Genomic DNA, 18565 nt, shown 5'->3' on the forward strand with positions numbered 1-18565 from the left:
TATTAACAAATTAATTAACATTTTATTTATTTATAAAACCTGTTAATTAGCACGGGGCCCACATGTTACTGGCACTGGGCTGCCCAGTCAGCACGTTGACTGGGTCAACCCGGTCAACGGGGCCTGCAGGGCCCGCTGGTAGTGACCCAGGGGTGGCCCCAGGTGTGCCACGTCGGTGGTGGCCGGCGGCTGAACACTGGTGACGGAAATCACGATGGAGGCACTCGGGACCTCACCGGAATCCACGTACAAGGGGCCATTTGGCCCGCACGTTGGCGCGTTCGAACAAGTGAGCAGCGCCGCATCCAACGCGGGTGGCCACGTGAGCTAGGATGGCCGGAGCCGTTGCTGGCGACAGGGACGGCAGAGACCCGAAGCACGGCGAACTCACGTGCGATGAAACGGAGGCCAAAATGGGTGGCGCGCTACTCCTACGGCGACTAGTCGAAGCCACGAACATGTTGGTGATCTCGGCGGACCGGGACGAGCCCTACCGCGAAGATTGCGAGCTCGAGAGCGGGGCCAGGGTGCGACAATGGCGGCGCGTCATGCACAGCTTGCTACGGCACAGAAATGACACAAGGACGGGAAGAGGAGGGGGTGGAGCTCATCGAGCGGCTCATGAAAGGGCTGTGGGGGAACGGGAGCGCCGATGCGAGGCGGAATCGACAGTGGTTGACGGCGGTGAACGAGGAAGGAGAAGAAGATGTCGGCGATGTGGAGGCTCCCCGGCTCGTCCATTTGGCGTAGTCGATGTAGGCAACGTCAGGGAGGCGTTCGGGCACGTCGGCGGGGCAATCGTGGCATGGTGGCCGCGGGATTGAGCGTCGGCAGCGGCGAGCTCCCGTTCAAGCTCGCAGCAGGAGTGATAGAGAGAGTGAGGAGGGGGAGGGAAACTGGGGTAGCTAGGGTTTTGGGGGACAGGCGAGGGGGCTCAGGGTTCGCCCATATAGGTGCTAGGGACCGTGGGATGCTCGACACGACGCTAGACGTCGGCATGTCGGCACGGGCGCGCGACAGCGCACGGGAGGTGGGAGATGAGCTCCAGATGGGCTGGGCTAGATCTCGTAGCAGCAGGCCTAAGTGCGCAGTAGAACCAATGCCCTTTTTTATTTTCTTATCTCTATTTTCTATTCTTCTTTTCTGTTTGCAAAATGTTTAGTATCTAAATGATTTTTATAAAATATGGGAGCTAGCTCATAAATTGCAGTGCAATATATCCTAGAACCAAAAACTAGTTTGGGTAAAATACTATTTCCTATTAAATTTAGATTAATCGAAAGGTTATTAAAAGTTGTTGTTAGCCACTGTTTCAGGTTTTCGGAGTCACTTAACTAATCCATATAATGTTGGTTACAATTTTATAACCGCCTCTGAATTATTTGCCATTTAATGAACATTTTAGTTTCTGATTTGAGCAAATTTTATTTTCCACTTTGAATTAAATTGAAGTTTGAATTAGGTGTTTGAGATGCAATTTGATGCAGATGATAATTAGGCACTATTAAACCTGCGGACATGGCATTAACTAAGGGTGATCACTGTAGTGTGATACTGGGGATGTTACAAATCTCCTCCACTACAAGAAAGCTCGTCCCGAGATTTAAGTGGGGAAGAGAAAAGTAACTTCGGGAGAACTGACCCTTATAGTGTTAATTATCTGGTGAACAATTCAGGGAATGTGGCAGGAGTATCTCTCGAGTTGAAACTTAACAAGACATCGAGATTAAAGTATGAAGGTACAATAAGAAGTTTCAAGCGAATGGACAACTGGTCGATACCTGAACAAAGTGTGAGAAAGGGGTTCAGAGCATCGGGAATAGACCACCTCTTGGAAAGTGGCTCCTGAATTACATACGAAGTCAAGCGCAAGGAATAACTTTGGGAATAGGGAGGTACGAGAGATTCAAGTTTCGATCTTATGGAACTGTGGGTTACGGGCCCACCGTGTGGGTTAAGAGTAGAAAGAGTGGTGGCATCTTGCATGGTCATGATAGCAAGGCATGTCAGAGCATAACCTGTTAGTTCTGTTGGCAACAACGTCGGTACCAAGGTCGAGGGACGAAGAGAACCATTTTCCTGCTCGTTGAAACGAGGCAGACCAATAGGCAAAGTTCTCGTCCATTGGTGGTTACCGAAATGTCAGCAACAATAGTAACATGGTCTTACTGACCGAGTTGTACTCTGAGGTGTTTACCTAAGCAGGGAACTATCTCTCCTCAGATAAGTTAGATTATAGGAAAAGGTTAAACAAAACAATGGAAAGGAAAATATGATTAGTATATTAATCAGACCAACGGAAAGGAAATACCTTTCCCAAGGAAAGGCATATCATGATATACATGATAGGACTCCAAATATGAAACCATGTAGACAAAAGGGCAAGGAATTTATGAGGTTCACCCATACCATAGTGTTTGGGTAGTTGATCAAGAAACATTTAGTATTGAGCTTCCAATGTTCTTGTGGATATTCGGAGTACCACAGTCATGTCTCGGGATAACATTGACTAGGTCATTAGGTAAGGTCAGACTTTGGATACATAAAGGATTCATCGGAAACAACTTATTAAATAAGTCATACAATTTTAGCAAGGAAAAGATGAGGATGTGGCCGACGGCTCAACAACAATTCATCGAGATTTCCATAAGGATGGATTTCCGCAATCTAGTAAGCAAGGTGATAGCAATGACCGTACCAAATGTTATAATGGGTATGCTCGGGGAAAACATCCACAATTAAACACTGATTGAAAAGTGTACCCAAACATGTGGACTGAGCAGCACGTTCAATGTTAGGATTGTGATGGTGATACGTATCACTTGTACCAAGAATTCTTAAGTGGTGGTGAAATTCTCACGACATTCTTGACACAAGGGATGGTAATACTCCAAGGTAGAACATAACATAAGCTAGATATCAAGGAGCTCCATAACCTGAACAAGTTAGTGCTGGAGGGAAGTCAATAATGTTGTCGATGGCACACAATTCATCGAGGGGCAAGGATGGTATTTCTCATCATGAAGTCGATTGATATCCTGGAAAATTATAGATTGTTGATGATGATCCCGACACAATTGTCGAGAGATTTCAGGAAGATGTAATCGATCGGCGATGACATCAAGTCAAAGGAATGATGAAGCGAAAGGTTATTGGATCCATGGGTATGGCACAAAATCAAAATCAAGCTTGCTGTTCAAGGCGAAATGATATCACGAGGAAAAACCGATGTAAGCTTAGCTCATCGTCTAAAATTGTGCTCAGGGACGAAGGACCAAATAGCATAGTTAAAAGTTAGCACGATAATTATATAGCCGATCAGGCTAGGAATGACTTGAAGGATTATTATACTCATAGGAAACATAGATTACTTAGTTATTGAATCGGAGTGTGGAATCGATTCACTTATCGGTGTTCTCGAGTGACAAATAACTCAGAACCCGAGGGAAATCTAAAATGGGTGAGAAGCAATACTAGATGAAGACTTATAAGAAGCAACACAGTTCTTTGATATTCTCGAGATACTTGAGGGTAATACTTGAACGAAGATCAAAATAGAGGTTGCGGAGATGTGTTGATGGGCAGAAGACAAGTGCTTTAACTTGTCTGAGAAATGGAATCAAGGAGAAAATATGGTCGGAACCATGATTGCCAAGGATCAGTTCGCAGATACTAGATGATATTATATCAAGGAAAAACTTGTTATTACAAGGAGCTTCCATGATAGGATCTACATCGTGTCCATGGGCATGAACACAAAGATCAAGGTCGACTCCCACTTACCCAATGCATAACCTTTCATTCAATTCCTGTTTCACAAATGGCATTAGTGTTGAAAATTTTACCTGGTGAAATACCATATGAGTAAGACCCATGAAATCTTTTGGGTTCACAGGATTTAAGGAAGGCATAGGTTCAACCCATAGGGGCATCTTAGGAACATATACCACAATCTTCAGGAATAAATAACACAAGCTCGAAAGCAGAGCATGGTTCGCAGAGCATGCAATTTAACAAAGGCATTAAGTATCATGGGGATAACTCACAAGAATTTTGAATGTGAAGGATACCATCAGATAATGATCCAACAAAGGATTTTACGGTCCACAAGGATCTGAGGTGAGTATTGCTACTCAACCAGAAGAAGAAAGAATGCTAGGCATCGGATTATAGAAACATCTGGATAACTTAAAGTATATAAAATACAAAGGAATTGCGATTTCTATATCAGGGGATCAGAAGCAAAAGCTCTGATCAAGATATGAGTAAGTTGAATCGAACTAGATGGACCAGCAATCAAGGTTTGACTTGCCGAGAACTAGCTCATGTCCGGTGTGACGTCTAAGCCAAAAGGACGAATTCTAGTTTTGACTGAGGATTGCTAGCACCTGCAACATATTGAATCAACGGAATCAAAATGATTAAGCTTACTAGACTTATGGGATTAACCATAATGCAAGCAAGCAATAATTTCAACAACAATAGGCTGCTGAGGATATTCGGAAGATCGAATGGTATTTTGAAGACTTTTGTGAAACACATGAACAACTGGGGATGAAGGAATCCCCGGTAATTGTGAGGAATTTTCATACATGTATTCATGCGGAAAAGGAGCTGCAACGCAGCAGACATAATGGATTCTCGAAATATCTGAAAGTATTATAGGGTATCTTGTAATAACAAGATCAACGGAGAATGATTTTATGAATGACAAGTGTATGTTGTCATCCGTAGGGGTTTATCAATGGAAGGGAATTGCAAAAGCGATGGGCACTAGGGTCTCGAAAAAATATCGGCAAGTATCTTCATAATCTTTTGGTGAAGCAGGCAATCATCTCGAATGAGCGGCTCTCTGGGAGGAAGTGTTTACGAGAACCTATTGTTAGAGTTTGCAAAATCCATTTAACCCGTATAGAAGAGAGACCAGAGTCCCAGAATATAGACGAGCAGTAAAAGATCCTAACACCACCCAATGGCGACATGGGCCCATAAGCCGCACAACCATGTTAGTAAAAGTTTTCAGTGACTAGACTTAACTTCTGCCAAGGAGTTGGAAAGCGAGCTACCTACAGGAAGTTGGCTCTGATACCAACTTGTGACGCCCCCGATTCAATCATACACTAATCATACACACAAATGTGTACGATCAAGATCATGGACTCATGGGAAGATATCACAACACAACTCTAGACACAAAATAAAATAATAAAGCTTTATATTACAAGCCAGGGGCCTCGAGGGCTCGAATACATAATCTCGAAAACAAACGAGTCAGCGAAAGCAACATTATCTGAGTACAAACACGAGTTAAACAAGTTTGCCTTAAGAAGGCTAGCACAAAAGCAACATCGATCGAAAAGGCAAGGCCTCCTTCCTGGGAGCCTCCTAACTACTCCTGGTCATCGGCGGCCTCCACGTAGTAGTAGGCATCCTTAGTGTAGTACAGTCGTCGTCGAAGGTGGCATCTGGATCTTGGGCTCCATCATCTGGTTGCAGCATCCGAGAAGAATGAAAAGAGGTGGAAAAAGAGGAGCAAAGAAACCATGAGTACTCATCCAAAGTACTCGCAAGCAAGGATCTACACTACATACGCATCGGTATCATTGAAATGGGTAGTATCTGTGGACTGAACTGCAGAATGCCTGAAGAGAAGGGGAAAGCCTAGACTATCAAAGACTAACATCTTCAAGCAGTTCCAAGCATCTTGGGGCATTCAGAAGAGTATAGAATAGCAGTTTATATTTAACAAACATGTTGTAGTATTAACGCCCAGAGATCCTTCCCCGACTCCCTATGGGAAAGACATCCCGGAGCCACATATCCATTACATGCCTCAACTTTCAGTATTCAGATAGATACAAGTAGAATATAACTGGTTATATTTCTAAAATGATCACACTACTTATGGTGTCGGAAGAGAAGGCATCAGTGATAGTGGGCTTGGTGATGAGGGCATCCATACAAAGAGATTAATTCACAACTTTGTTCTTGATAGGTTGTACAAATATACAAGGTACTACTATTTCCTTTTATGTTTAAATAGCTTTGTGAGTACAATTATATGAAAATTCTGCGATTCATGGTGCGGAAGCGGGCATCTTTGTTTTCCTGATCAAAAATACTTAGTTTCATGCCTCCATGGTATAATTTAGAGGCACAGTCCAATGAGAGATTCCTACTTAGCTAGCTAATACATAAAGTTTGACGGTACGGTCTTGTGTTGTAAATACAAAATATGCTCCATGAGCATTACTTTTATTTTGAATTTAATTTTGTGTTTGAGCCTCTTTTACATATTAAGTGTAATATCACGGTGAGGGACAAAAGAGAACGCTGATGGCCCTCTGGCGATTGGCGCTTGGCGATGCTCCCGGCGGCGCGGGCGCCGTGGCCGCCTGGACGCCCCCTCCGCCTTCCCCGCCCTCGAGCCCCGTCCCCCCGCCGGCGTCCGCCCCCCCTCGCCGCCCCCTTCCGGCTCGCCGCGGCTGCTGTGGGCTGACATCGCCGAGGCCGATGACTTGGCGGCCGGCCGTCCCGTCGTTTGCCGGGATCGAGTCCCCCCCAAGGCGCCGCCACGGCCGCCGCCTGTCCTCGCCGGTGGCCCTTCTCCCAGGGGTGGGGGATCGGCCGCCCGCGGGTCGGGCCGGCGCCGGCATCTCCCCCCGGCCGCCCCCCGGCTCGGGTGCCGCAAGCCTCGGCCTTTGGGGCTGGGCTCCCCCCCCGGCGGCGTCGCGCTGGCAGCTGGGGTGTTGCCGGCCGCGCCGACCGGGGCCCGGCGCTTGCCTCCTGGAAGCCCACGCCCGCCGCCGGCCTCCCCTCTGCTCCGTCGTCGCCTGCACCGGCCGGCCCGACCCCGGTGTCCCCGCCCGCGCTCGCTCCGGTCGCTCCTTGCCGGAACCCCTTCCGCCCCTTCCTCCCCTCCGGTCGGCCCGCCGGTCCCCATCCCCACGGCCGGTCCTCCGGCCCGCCTCCCCCTCGCCGCCCCCGTACGCCCCCGCCGGCGGCCACCGCGGTGGTGCTCGGGGAAACCCTAGCGCCCCGCTTGGTCACCCCGGGGCGGACGTTTCGGGCCGCGTTGCTTTTGGGCCGGCCCACGAACCGGGTTCCTGGGCCCCCTCTTGGGACGGCAACGGTGGGTGCGGCCCATGGGCGACCGGCCTCGATGACCTGGGTGGGTCGACTTGGCAGGCCGGATGGGCCCCGACTGGCCCAATCTCGCCCCATGGCGACGGCCGGCCCACCGCGTCGGTCTATTTGGCCGCCGGTAGGGTTCCCTCGCCCCCCACTCCTTCCCACCCCCGCGCCGCCGGCTCCCAGCCCCGTCCCCTCGGCCACGGCCGCCCCGCCTCGACTCCTCCTCGCCGGCGCCACCGGCCCTCCCCCGTCCCCCTCCGCGCCACCCATGCCTCGGGAATGGGGGGACGATGCGGGGCGCCCCAAGCGCCGGGCGGACGACCGCCGCGATCCCCCACGCCCCTCCCCCGACGGCCGCCGGCGCGAGGAAGACCTGCGGCAGCAGCTTTCTTCCCGGCCGGCGCGGCCCTCTCCGGCGCGCGAGACCCGCCTCTCCCCCTCCCGCACCTCGCGCCGCTCCCCGGCCCGCGGCGACCGCCGTTCCCGCTCGCCCTCACGCCGCTCCTCTCCGCGGGGGGAGCCCCGCGACCGGGGCCGGTCTCCGGCCCGGGAGGCTAGGCCGCCCCCTCGGCGTCGGTCCCCCTCGCCGACCCGGCGCCGGGACCGGTCCCCTTCGCCGCCCCGCCCGCTCCCATCCAACAACGACGCCGACGCTCCCCCCTCCCGCCGCTACCAGCCCCCCCGCTCCCAGGCTGCGTTTCCGCCGGCCAACGGCGGCAACGGCAACCGGGGACGCCCAGGATCCAAGAAGAAGAAGAAGAAGGGCCCGCCGCGCCCACAAGTCGCCACCTCCACCGCTACCGCAGCTCCTCCTCCGGGTACCACCGCCTCGGCCGTGGCTCAGCCGTGCTTCAACTGCGGCCTGACCGGACACTTCCAGGTGGCGTGCCCCAACCCACCGACGTGCTACCTTTGCAAGGATACCGGGCACCCCGCGATTCTCTGTCCGGACCGCCCGGTGTCGGAGGAGCTCATGATGTATGGGCACGGCATCGAGGACTTGGCCTTCTTCCACATCGAGGTGCCCGAGCTCGCCCCGCCTTCCCCCTCGCTGCTGGCTTTGGTGACGGTTGTGGGCGAGGCCGTCGCCACCCCGGAGTTGATTGAGGCTGAGCTCAACCACTTGTGCAGATGCACGTGGGACTGGCAGGTGACCCCCACGGCTCCCAGCTCCTTCTCAGTGGTCTTCCCTGACGCGATGAGCATGGGCTTCTGCACGCGCAGCAACAACATCACCCTGGCTCCCAACGACATCATGGTGAACATCTCTGAGCCGCAGTGGGATCCCAGAGCCGTCGCTACCCTGGACACGGCTTGGCTCCTCATCTCCGGCCTCCCTGGTGTTGCCTGTTCCGAGCGGGTCATCCGCAGTATGTCCAAGATCCTGGGCAGGGTGGTGGTGGTGGACGAGCTCTCCCTGCGCAAGGAGGAGGAGGTCCGGGTTAAGGTGAAATGCCTGGACTCCTCCAAGCTCCACGTCACGATCCGTGTCTTCTTCAACGATGACGGCTACGACCTCAAGATCCGCCCCGAGCCTCCGTCCCACGTCGGCCGCCCCCGCCTCTCTGCTGGCGGCCTCTTGGGGGGGGGGGCTGCTGATGCTGACGACTCTCACCACCACCGCTCGCGCTCCTCCCGCTTCGACGACCCAGCCGAGGATGAGGATGAGTCGGAGCACTCTCGCTCCCCGTCTCGGGACCCCCCCAACCCTCCTGTGGGTCGGGGCGGGTCGGGGGCGGGGCGTACCCAGGTGTCGGCCACCGATCTCGCGGTGGCCCTCCGCCTGGCCACCCCTCTGGTTCCCTCCCCGTCTTCGTCGGTGTCGACCGGCGTCATCTCCAGCGTGAGTCTCCTCGTCGCCCCTCCATCGTCACCCCGCTCCCCCGACGCCGCCTCTGCCCGCTGCCTCACGCCACCAGGGGCTGCGCCCACGCCCTTCGTCGACTCACCTTCCCCGGTGTCTTCCGGGGTTGGTGGTGTTGAGGAGCCCATCGCCCTTGCCCCGTCTACCCCATCTCCTCCACCCTCGGGGGCCGCGGTCGGGCGGCGCTGGGGTCGGCCGATCCTCACCCCGCGGCGGTGCCGTCCAGCTCCCACCTCGCCTCGCCGGCCTCTCCTGACGCCTCGGTGGCAGTGGACGTCTCCTCCCCGGCCTCCGCGCACCCCCCTCCGATGGTGGCGTACGCCAGGAGGCCCCGCTCCACCTCGACGCCGGTGACGTCCTCTCGCCGCAGCGCCCGCCTGGAGGCGTCGCGGCCGGGCGACTCTCCTGCGCCTTCCGTCGCCGAGCGGGCGGAGCTCCGCGCCGCGGTCCGGAACCTCGAGTCAGGTGTGGATCCCGCCCCTCCCAGTTCTTCTCGTTGCTCCTTCTCTGCTCTCGAGGCCGCCCCCCTCGGCCACCTCGCTAAGGTGGCCAATGACTCGGCCATTGTCTTCAGGGGGGAGGTCGGTCCCCCCTTAGAACAGATCGCGGCCATTAGGGCCCGGGAGATCCTCGACGGCAGGCTGGCTGAGACTCGTGCCCGCCTGCTGCGGCCCCCGGCTCCGGCTCCTCCGGTGGCCGACGGGATTATCCGTGGACGCACTCGGTCTCGCACGGCCGCCCTTCGCGCGCAAAGCGCCTCTCGTGTTCTGGGGTCAAGCAGCCCCCCGATGGGGGTTTAGATGCGGGCCCTTTTCTGGAACCTCCGCGGCTTCGGCCATGATGGTCGTCGCCGCCAGCTCATCGAGTACATCCGGGATGAACATATTGACATTGTGGCCATCCAAGAAACCCTCCGCTCTGAGTTCACCCTGCAGGAACTTGAACATCTGAGCCCCCACCTCTTCGCGTGGCACTGGCTCCCTTCTAGTGGGACCTCAGGCCACTCGGGTGGCATCCTCTTAGGGGTTAAGGATACCACATTTGAGGTGGGAGGCATGGATAGAGGGGAATTTTTCGTTAGTATGGAGATCTTCGAGCGGGCCCTGAACTTCAAATGGGAGGTCATTGTTGTCTACGGACCGGCGGACCACCGCCGCTCCCCGGCGTTCCTTGACGAGCTGCAGCTGAAGATCTCTAACTCTCCCCTCCCAGTTTTAGTGGGGGGTGACTTCAATCTCATCCGATCCCCGGATGAGAAGAATAATTCCCGGATTAATTTCCCCCGGATGCAATTATTCAACGATTGGATCGCGGAGCTGGGGCTCCGTGAGCTTGACCGGTCAGGTGCCAGATTCACTTGGACCAACCGGCAAGCTGTACCGACACAATCCGTGCTGGATCGTGTCCTAGTTTCCCCGGAGTGGGAATTGCGATGCCCCTTGGCATCGCTCCGGGCGGTCACCCGGATTGGCTCCGATCATGTCCCCCTTCTCCTCTCCACCGCCGACGAGCGCCCCCCTCCCCGCCGCGGTTCCGGTTCGAGCTCTTCTGGCTCAATCAGACCGGCTTCCGGGAGGCCGTCGTCGCCCGCTGGATTTTCGCTAGGTCGGCACCCCATCGCTCCATGTCCGCGGTCGATTCATGGCACTTTTGTGCCAAGCTAGCCCGCCAGTTCATGAAGGGTTGGGGGGCTAATCTTGGCCGGGACCTTAGAGAGCGCAAGAAGTCCATCCTGATTGCTATTCAAACCCTGGATGCTCGCGCGGACTCGACCGGGCTCTCCTCGGACGAGTGGCTGATTCGTTACGACCTGGAGGACCAGCTCTCCACCATCTACACGGATGAGGAGGCGTACTGGCGCTTGCGTGGTACCCAGAGGTGGGTGCTACAGGGCGATGCCAACACCGCCTATTTCCAGGCGGTCGCGAACGGCCGGCGCCGTCGCAACTCCATCCACTGCCTGTGGGATGGAGACTCGCCGTTAGTTCTTCCAGCGGCCATCCGCTGTCATGTGGATGGCTTCTATAGGGCCTTATTTACCCCCACCCCGCGCGGTGGGGCTAGTCTCGCCCCCGACATTTGGTCGGGCGCGCACGTAGTCTCGGCTGAAGCCAATGCGGCTTTGGTTGCCCCCTTCAGCGAGGAGGAGGTCCTCGCTGCCATTAAGGGGATGAACCCCTCCTCGGCCCCGGGACCTGACGGTCTTCCAGTGGCTTTCTTCAAGACGTTCTGGCCGACCATCAAGCTGGAGGTCATGGCTCTCTTTGAGGAATTCTACTCGGGCTCCATGGACCTGGGTCGCCTTAATTATGGGGTGGTGACCCTCATCCCCAAGGTCCCGGGCGCCTCCGATATTCGTCAGTTCCGCCCCATCACAGTGATTAATGTGATTTTTCGGATCCTGGCTAAGGGGTACGCCAATAGGGTGACCCTCCTTGCGGACACTATCACCCACCCGAACCAATCCGCCTTCATTCAAGGCCGATTTATCCTGGATGGGGTGTTGGTGTTCCACGAAGTGCTCCACGAGGTCCGCCTGAAGCGCCATAGGGCGGTCTTTCTCAAGTTGGACTTCCACAAAGCCTACGACACGGTGCACTGGCCGTTCCTGAGGGAAGTCCTTCTTCGCAAGGGCTTCGATGACCGTTGGGTGACCCGAGTCATGCAGCTCGTCTCTTGTGGTCGGACTGCGGTGAACATCAACGGCGACATTGGGCCCTTCTTCCCTACCCTCTGCGGGGTCCGGCAGGGAGATCCCTTCTCGCCGTTCTTGTTCAACATGGTTGTGGATGCCTTGGCCGCCATCTTGGATAAGGCCAAGGCTGCTGGGCATATTAGAGGCCTTGTCCCGCACCTTGTTGGAGGGGGAGGGGTCTCCCTTCTACAATACGCGGATGACACCATTATTATGGTCGAGGGGTCTGCCTTAGAGATCTCCAACCTGAAGTTCCTTCTTCTGTGCTTCCAACAAATGTCGGGCCTCACCATCAACTTTGATAAGAGCGAAGTGATGGTGCTCGGTTACCCCTCTGAGGACGCACAGTCCATTGCCGACCGGCTTAACTGTCGGCTGGGTTCTTTCCCCACGACCTATCTGGGGATCCCCATTAGTGACTCGCGCCTCACCGTGGCGGACCTCCGCCCCACGGTGACCCGTATGCAACATCGCGTAGAGCCCTGGAAAGGGCGTTGGCTATCGAAGGCGGCGCGCGTGATCCTTATCAACTCATCGCTAGCCAGCCTCCTGTGGTTCCTTATGAGCTTCTATAGCCTTCATGAAACGCTCCATCAGGAGGTCGCCAAATACCAGTCCAGATTCTTCTGGGCTGGGGAGGAGGGCAAGCAGAAATACCACATGGTCAGCTGGCCAGACATCTGCAAACCCAAAGACCAGGGCGGTCTTGGGATTCTGTCCTCTCGGCGCATGAACATCGCCCTCTTGACCCGCTGGCTCTGGCGCATCGCCAATGGGGACGGTGGCCTCTGGCTTACTATCATCCAGAACAAGTACCTGCGTGGACAGCCACTGGCGTTCTGCCAACGCTCGGGCGGTTCCCAGTTTTGGCAGGCCGTCGTCCGGCTGCTTCCGGTCTTACGTATAGGCACTTCCATCTCTGTGGGCTCTGGAGCTTCGACCTTGTTCTGGCTGGACAGGTGGCTCGGAGGCTCCCCTCTAGCCGCCCGGTTCCCCATCCTCTTCGACATTGTAGTTGACCCTCGGGTCTCAGTCGAGGCGGCCCTTATTGACTTAGGGCGCCTCGCGTTCCGCCGCCCTTTTGGCCCCGCTGAGGTGGCTGCCTGGGATGTCCTCCTCCAGGACATCGCCCTGCTACCTATGGACGTGGCAGATTCTCCGGACTCCATCTCCTGGCGCCTAGACCCCTCCGGCCGCTTCTCCACCAAATCCCTCTACGCGGCCATTGCCCCTTCGTCAGCCCCGGAGCCCTTTGGTCTTATCTGGGACATCCGCCTCCCACTTAAGATTCGGATCTTTCTTTGGCAATGGATCCGCGGCCGCCTCCCGACCGGCGTTGAGGTTCTTAAGCGCCATGGTCCTGGCGATGGAATGTGCCCCCTGTGTGGCACGGTAGAGGACGCTAATCACATCTTCTTCCTGTGCTACACGGCACAGTTCCTTTGGTCTTGTTTCCGCGAAACGGTTGGGGGACAGTGGTGCAACACCAACTTCCCTGACCTGCTTGCGGAAATTCAAGCCTCCCCCCTCGCTACAGACATATTAGATGGCTGTGCGTCGGGGTTCTAGCCTGGACCCTGTGGACGGTTCGCAATAAGCTTGTCATTCAGAAGGTGCCCCTTCGGCGTGCGACTGACTCCATCTTTAAAATGTGTGGTTACTTGCAGCTCTGGCGGCCGCTTAGCCGCCCGCAGGACCGGGACGCCATCGACAGACTCCTCACCGACCTCCGTTCGTTGGCCTTTCGCCTGGCGCCTCCGCTCCTGCCGCCACCACCGGAGCCCGACTAGAGGATGTTTCCCTCCTGGCTCCTGGCGCTTGTGCCTTTTTGTGTGTGTGTGTTGGGCTTGTTAAGCTGTGCCCTCAGCAGTAACCCTTGTTGCTTGCTTGTGCTTGGACTTTGTGTGCGTGTAGGCTTTGTGTTTGTGTGAACCTTGTTGGATGTTGGCTTTGGCATTTGCTTTATATATAAAGCGGGGCGCGAGTCTTTTTGGGTAAGTGTAATATCACAGACTTTCGGGCCTGGAGCACCTGTGCGCGGGCGACATGGCCAAGATCGGGTTCGCCGCCAAGTGAGGCCATCGCGCGCGTCTTCCCGTGCAACGTGAGCCCCGAGTACCTCGCCATCCCCTGCAAGCACTACGCCTGCCGCGTCCTCCGCCGTGAGGTGCAGGTGCCGCTCCGCAAGGTGCTCGAGCTCCCCGAGGTCTACATGAGCGCCTACAAGTGGGACGAGCTGCCCTACGCGCGCGTGGCGTCCACGGCCATGCGCCAGTACAAGGAGGCGTCCTGGATGTGCTTCTTTCTTCTGGTAATGCACTGCTCCTTAGCTTCTTTCTTTGCATTTCTTATGAGTTTTGCGTATGCTGCTGCCTCTGCAATTGATGGTATGTGCTTTCTTTTGCTTGGTTAATTTTGGTGTGTGTGTTTTCTGGCGCTAGATCATGGGGTCGGCGACGGCGGCCGGAAGCCAGGAGGGCTGGCCGAGGACGAGGGTGAGGACATGGGGATTGAAGAGGGTATGTTCCTGGTTTCATCATCACACTAATTAGTCACTTATCTACTGATATTTTATCATGTCTGTTTTGAGGATATCTTTACATGCAAATCACAGCTTCCCACACTTAGCTATGCTGTTTTGTCATGTTTTCTCCAGGTTCCTATGCATATTGTTCATTGCAAGGGTAAAGCATCGTCAGCACTGTATTGATGTCATCAAGTCATGTAGACTAATTGCAGAACAAATCTATACTTTCGTTGGGACTAAAAGTGAAAACGATAATTGGGACCAAAACTATGCATTTCTAGGAAGTAATAAATATGCAAAAGGATTATCCATGGGATGGAGCAGAGGCCGGCGTGGGCCGCAAGGAGCAGCAGTGGCAAAATGGTGCTCGCTTGCCGGGCGTTGGCCCTCGGATGAATTCGACGCCTGAGTTGAGCTAACGAGCCCCATGGTTGGTATCTCCTCTTACATCCAGATCCACTATTGCTCATTCCCCTCCTCTCCATATTTATTTCTTCTTGCTTGAAAGTCTCTTCCATGTAGATCACTGCAAAGTAGTTTATGGCTCAGTATATCACTGCAGGTTCCTTACACCGTCCAAATTCAGTGTTTCTGTATTTTTGTCGATGCAAGCCTATTCTTCGACTATAAAATAGCAGAGATTTCTTTTCTTATCAATTGTAATCCCTTTGTGATGCATTGCAGGTTTGCTATCAATCTCTCAAAAAGGAAAAAACAACATTACTTTGTTCTTGGGAGAAACTTCCTGTAGAGTCGCTACCTTGACAGAGATAAATATGCAATCAAGGATATATTCAGTGGTTTTTCCGGAAAAAACTTGGAGGATATTTTTGCAGGTTCATCGCTTGCATTATTGCTTTATCATGGTGTATTCGTCCCTTCTTATCCAAGAAAGGGCCTTCTTCATGTTTGCAGATAGTTTGGTGCTCTCATGGTTATTTTGTTGAGATTGTCCTTTTGTTCATTATTTGGGAACCATCTCCTGCAGCTCAGCTACTGTCCAACTGCTGCCCTTATGGTGATTGATTAATGGTGTATGTTTTTCTATTAGTTTCTCTGTATGCAAATGTCTGAATTATATCTTGACGTTGTACATTTCTGCAGGCCTTGGATTCCCTGAGATGCGCTATTCGTAGGCATGAATTTTCTAATAAAATTATGGCAATCAATTTGAACAAGTAATTTATCTAGCTACAACAACCTATTGTTTATGTTCCTTGCTTTCACAAATAGTAGTTTATAGTCTATATCTGCCAAATATTTACACATAGGGTTTATAGTCTATATCTAATAATATTTTCTAATAGTAGTTTACAGTCTATATCTTGCTTCCCCTCCGCTCCTGATCTCTCTCTCTCTCTCTCTCTCTCTCTCTCTCTCTCTCTCTCTCTCTCTACACACACACACACACACACCATCACGCAATAATCTCCTCCTGATCTTGCTATTTATGCATCTCCATATGTCATTGGTTTCTTCCGATTTGCAGGGATTGTAGGAGGCAAGCGTATGTGGGTGGGTTCTTTCTTCTTGCATGAAATTGTTCTACTAATTCCTCAATGCTCTGTTCATGACATTGTTCAGAATGTCGTGTAAGATCTTTGCCAGTGTTATAAAAAAACTACATCTTATCTGCATGCACTCCTAATTGTATATATATATATATATATATATATATGCTTGTTATAGAAGTATCACATATATCAGAGGTGCAGCTATTTTTTTGACATAAACTGTACTTTCAGCCTTTCAAGGATAAGCTCGTCAATGCAAGAAAATCTAAAAGAAAGCGACTAAAAACAACATTTGAAGGTACAACCTATATTCTGGTACCGTGGAAATTAATATTCTGGTATGTTATTGGGAATCATGAGTTTGCTGACAGTGAGACCCATTAGTTAGAATCTGTTCAGAAAGCAGTATCTATATAGATGTGATGTACTGGTATTTTGATCCATTGTGCGACCCATACTTCACCTATCTGGATTATTTAGCTCGAGCTATTTGCAGAATCTTATACTTCAGTAAGTACAAGAACATTAATTTTTGGAGTAGTAGAGTATATGTAGCTATATAGAGTTAGTCATGATCGGATTCCAGTATGTTATGTAGGTTCGGCATATCATAAATACTGAAGCATAAAATCAGTACCATTTCTTTGAATCTGCCTGTAGTTATTCAATCTGGTTTGGTTTTTCTTATTTACTATCTTATGCCGTCCTTCTCATATTTTCTATTTGTAATATGAAATGATTCCTATTTGTGGTCTGGAGCCTGGTTGTGTTTGAACATAGTCGGTTAGAATGATATAGTTGTTTTTTCAAGTTGGTTATGTTAATTTTTACAGTATAGTGATTATTTATTAGTTCACACAGTACATACTACCACCAGCCGCTAACCACATTTTTTACAGATTTTGCAGGGATGTAGATATATATGGTGATGTTTCTCTACGATCTAAGTGTTTCAGTTCATATTTAGCAGGATCACATGTTGAACAATGACTCTTTGCTGTGAGTTATTGACAATTCCTTGATTTTTGCAACTCAGGAGTGAAGATGGCCTTCCTTTGGTTGGTGTAGTGAATGAATTTTCTTCTAAGCTGTGTGTTCCATTTAACTAAAGTTATCATTCTGCTTCTCATTTTTAGATGGACACCACCACTCCCAAGTACTCGAAGGCTCGTTATGAAGAAATTGTTAAGGAGGTCTCTTCGTACCTGAAGAAGGTCGGCTACAACCCTGACAAGGTTCCCTTCGTCCCCATCTCTGGGTTTGAGGGTGACAACATGATTGAGAGGTCCACCAACCTTGACTGGTACAAGGGCCCAACCCTGCTTGAGGCGCTTGACCAGATCAACGAGCCCAAGAGGCCCTCAGATAAGCCCCTCCGTCTTCCCCTCCAGGACGTTTACAAGATTGGTGGCATTGGAACTGTGCCTGTTGGCCGTGTTGAGACTGGTGTCATCAAGCCTGGTATGGTTGTCACCTTTGGTCCCACTGGTCTGACAACTGAGGTCAAGTCCGTTGAGATGCACCACACATCGTTCCCTCTTTTATTCTTCTCAGGCAACGAGGGACAGGTGGATGTCGTGCTGTCATGTGGAAGGCAGCATGTGCTAATTCATATGTGGAGTTGGTGTTGAGCCTGGCGGTAGTAGACACGAAAGGTGCCCATCGCTTGATCTTGAGAGCAGGAACGAGGGAGGAGGTGCGGCGCTGTCGAGGGAGGAGAACGAGGCGGAGTGGGCACAGGGCTGGCGGCTAGGGAGGGGATTGGCAAATCCCTCGGGGAAACGAACAAAGTTCACCCAGCCAACGAGCGTGCGAGACGAGCCCACCCGTCATTGGCCAACGGAAACAACCGTGGGGTGAAAATCGACATATATCTCAAGCTTACAAACTATGGTTCATATTTTAGAGAAAAAATGGTGCACACCGGCGTTATCAAGTATGTCTGAGACTACATGTATTGATTTATAAACACATGCATGTATTTGCAACCTTATAAAGTGAAATAGCTGAGGTACTGGATCATTTCCTTTTAGTTTGTCATGTTTTGTTGAAGAATAGCTTCTGTATTGTTTGCTTGCAGAACTTTGATAGAGGAAAAGTTATTATGAGTGAAATTTTGGACAAAAAGACCTAGAAAGGTCAAAGAAGTACACTGAGATGTTGCAAGTTTCATTATGTTCTATTGCTACTACTACGTCTATACTTGCTAGCATTCATGCAATTTATCCTCACATGATCATTATCTTTCTGTAGGGAGAATGGGCATAGACCTTAAACTTATCATGTCAATCATAATGATGGTAACTAGGTTCTCCTTGTGTGATCAGGCTCGGTTAAAAAAAAGAAATAACTTGGTTAAGGGGCTCTCTCATGATGATATTTTGAATATATGCTCTGAGTTGAAACACACACGAAATAGCTACTGCATCTTGGAAGTACGCGTAGCAAAGAGTTTATAGAAAAGATACACCAATACAACTGCCTCTTTGTGTTTACTTCCATGGGAACTACTGTTGACCGTTCTAAATGCTATTACACATTCACATATATTTTAGCTAATTAATAAAGGAGTAAAGAAAAGACATGCATATGTTTTTAAGCAATAGGGCATGTACTTTCGCCACAAATACGTGTTTCTTTCCATACAGAAGGATCTATTATATCATTGTACACTACAATTTTCAAAGTGATCATAGTTTGAAATAGGACTCTACACCTAAGTGGTTGCTAAAAATTATTTTTACCGAGAAAGACAAACCTTTTCAAAACACTCATTGTATAGATTTTGAAAGACAATTCTATCTTAATTTTTCATACTAACGCATGTATTT

General features: G+C 51.7%; 1 protein-coding gene across 2 annotated transcripts; it reads left to right on the plus strand.

Moving 5' to 3' along the window:
- The first annotated feature begins 16110 nt into the window (after window positions 1-16110).
- Window positions 16111-17906, plus strand: LOC123159029 (elongation factor 1-alpha-like). 2 transcript variants are annotated; one of them, XM_044576830.1, is made up of 2 exons: window positions 16111-16733; window positions 16871-17906. In XM_044576830.1, the coding sequence occupies exon 2, from the start codon at window positions 16871-16873 to the stop codon at window positions 17363-17365; it is 495 nt and encodes a 164-aa protein (XP_044432765.1). In that variant the 5' UTR covers window positions 16111-16733; the 3' UTR covers window positions 17366-17906. The 2 variants fall into 2 exon arrangements, with proteins under 2 accessions (XP_044432765.1, XP_044432764.1); XM_044576829.1 differs by having other exon boundaries at window positions 16634-16792.
- Window positions 17907-18565: the final 659 nt, after the last annotated feature.

Source organism: Triticum aestivum, chromosome 7B (assembly GCF_018294505.1).
Source record: "Triticum aestivum cultivar Chinese Spring chromosome 7B, IWGSC CS RefSeq v2.1, whole genome shotgun sequence".
Lineage (NCBI taxonomy): Eukaryota > Viridiplantae > Streptophyta > Magnoliopsida > Poales > Poaceae > Triticum > Triticum aestivum.

Coding starts and splice junctions, on each gene's coding strand:
- LOC123159029 (XM_044576830.1), top strand. CDS start 16,871: ATGGACACCACCACTCCCAAGTACTCGAAGGCTCGTTATGAAGAAATT.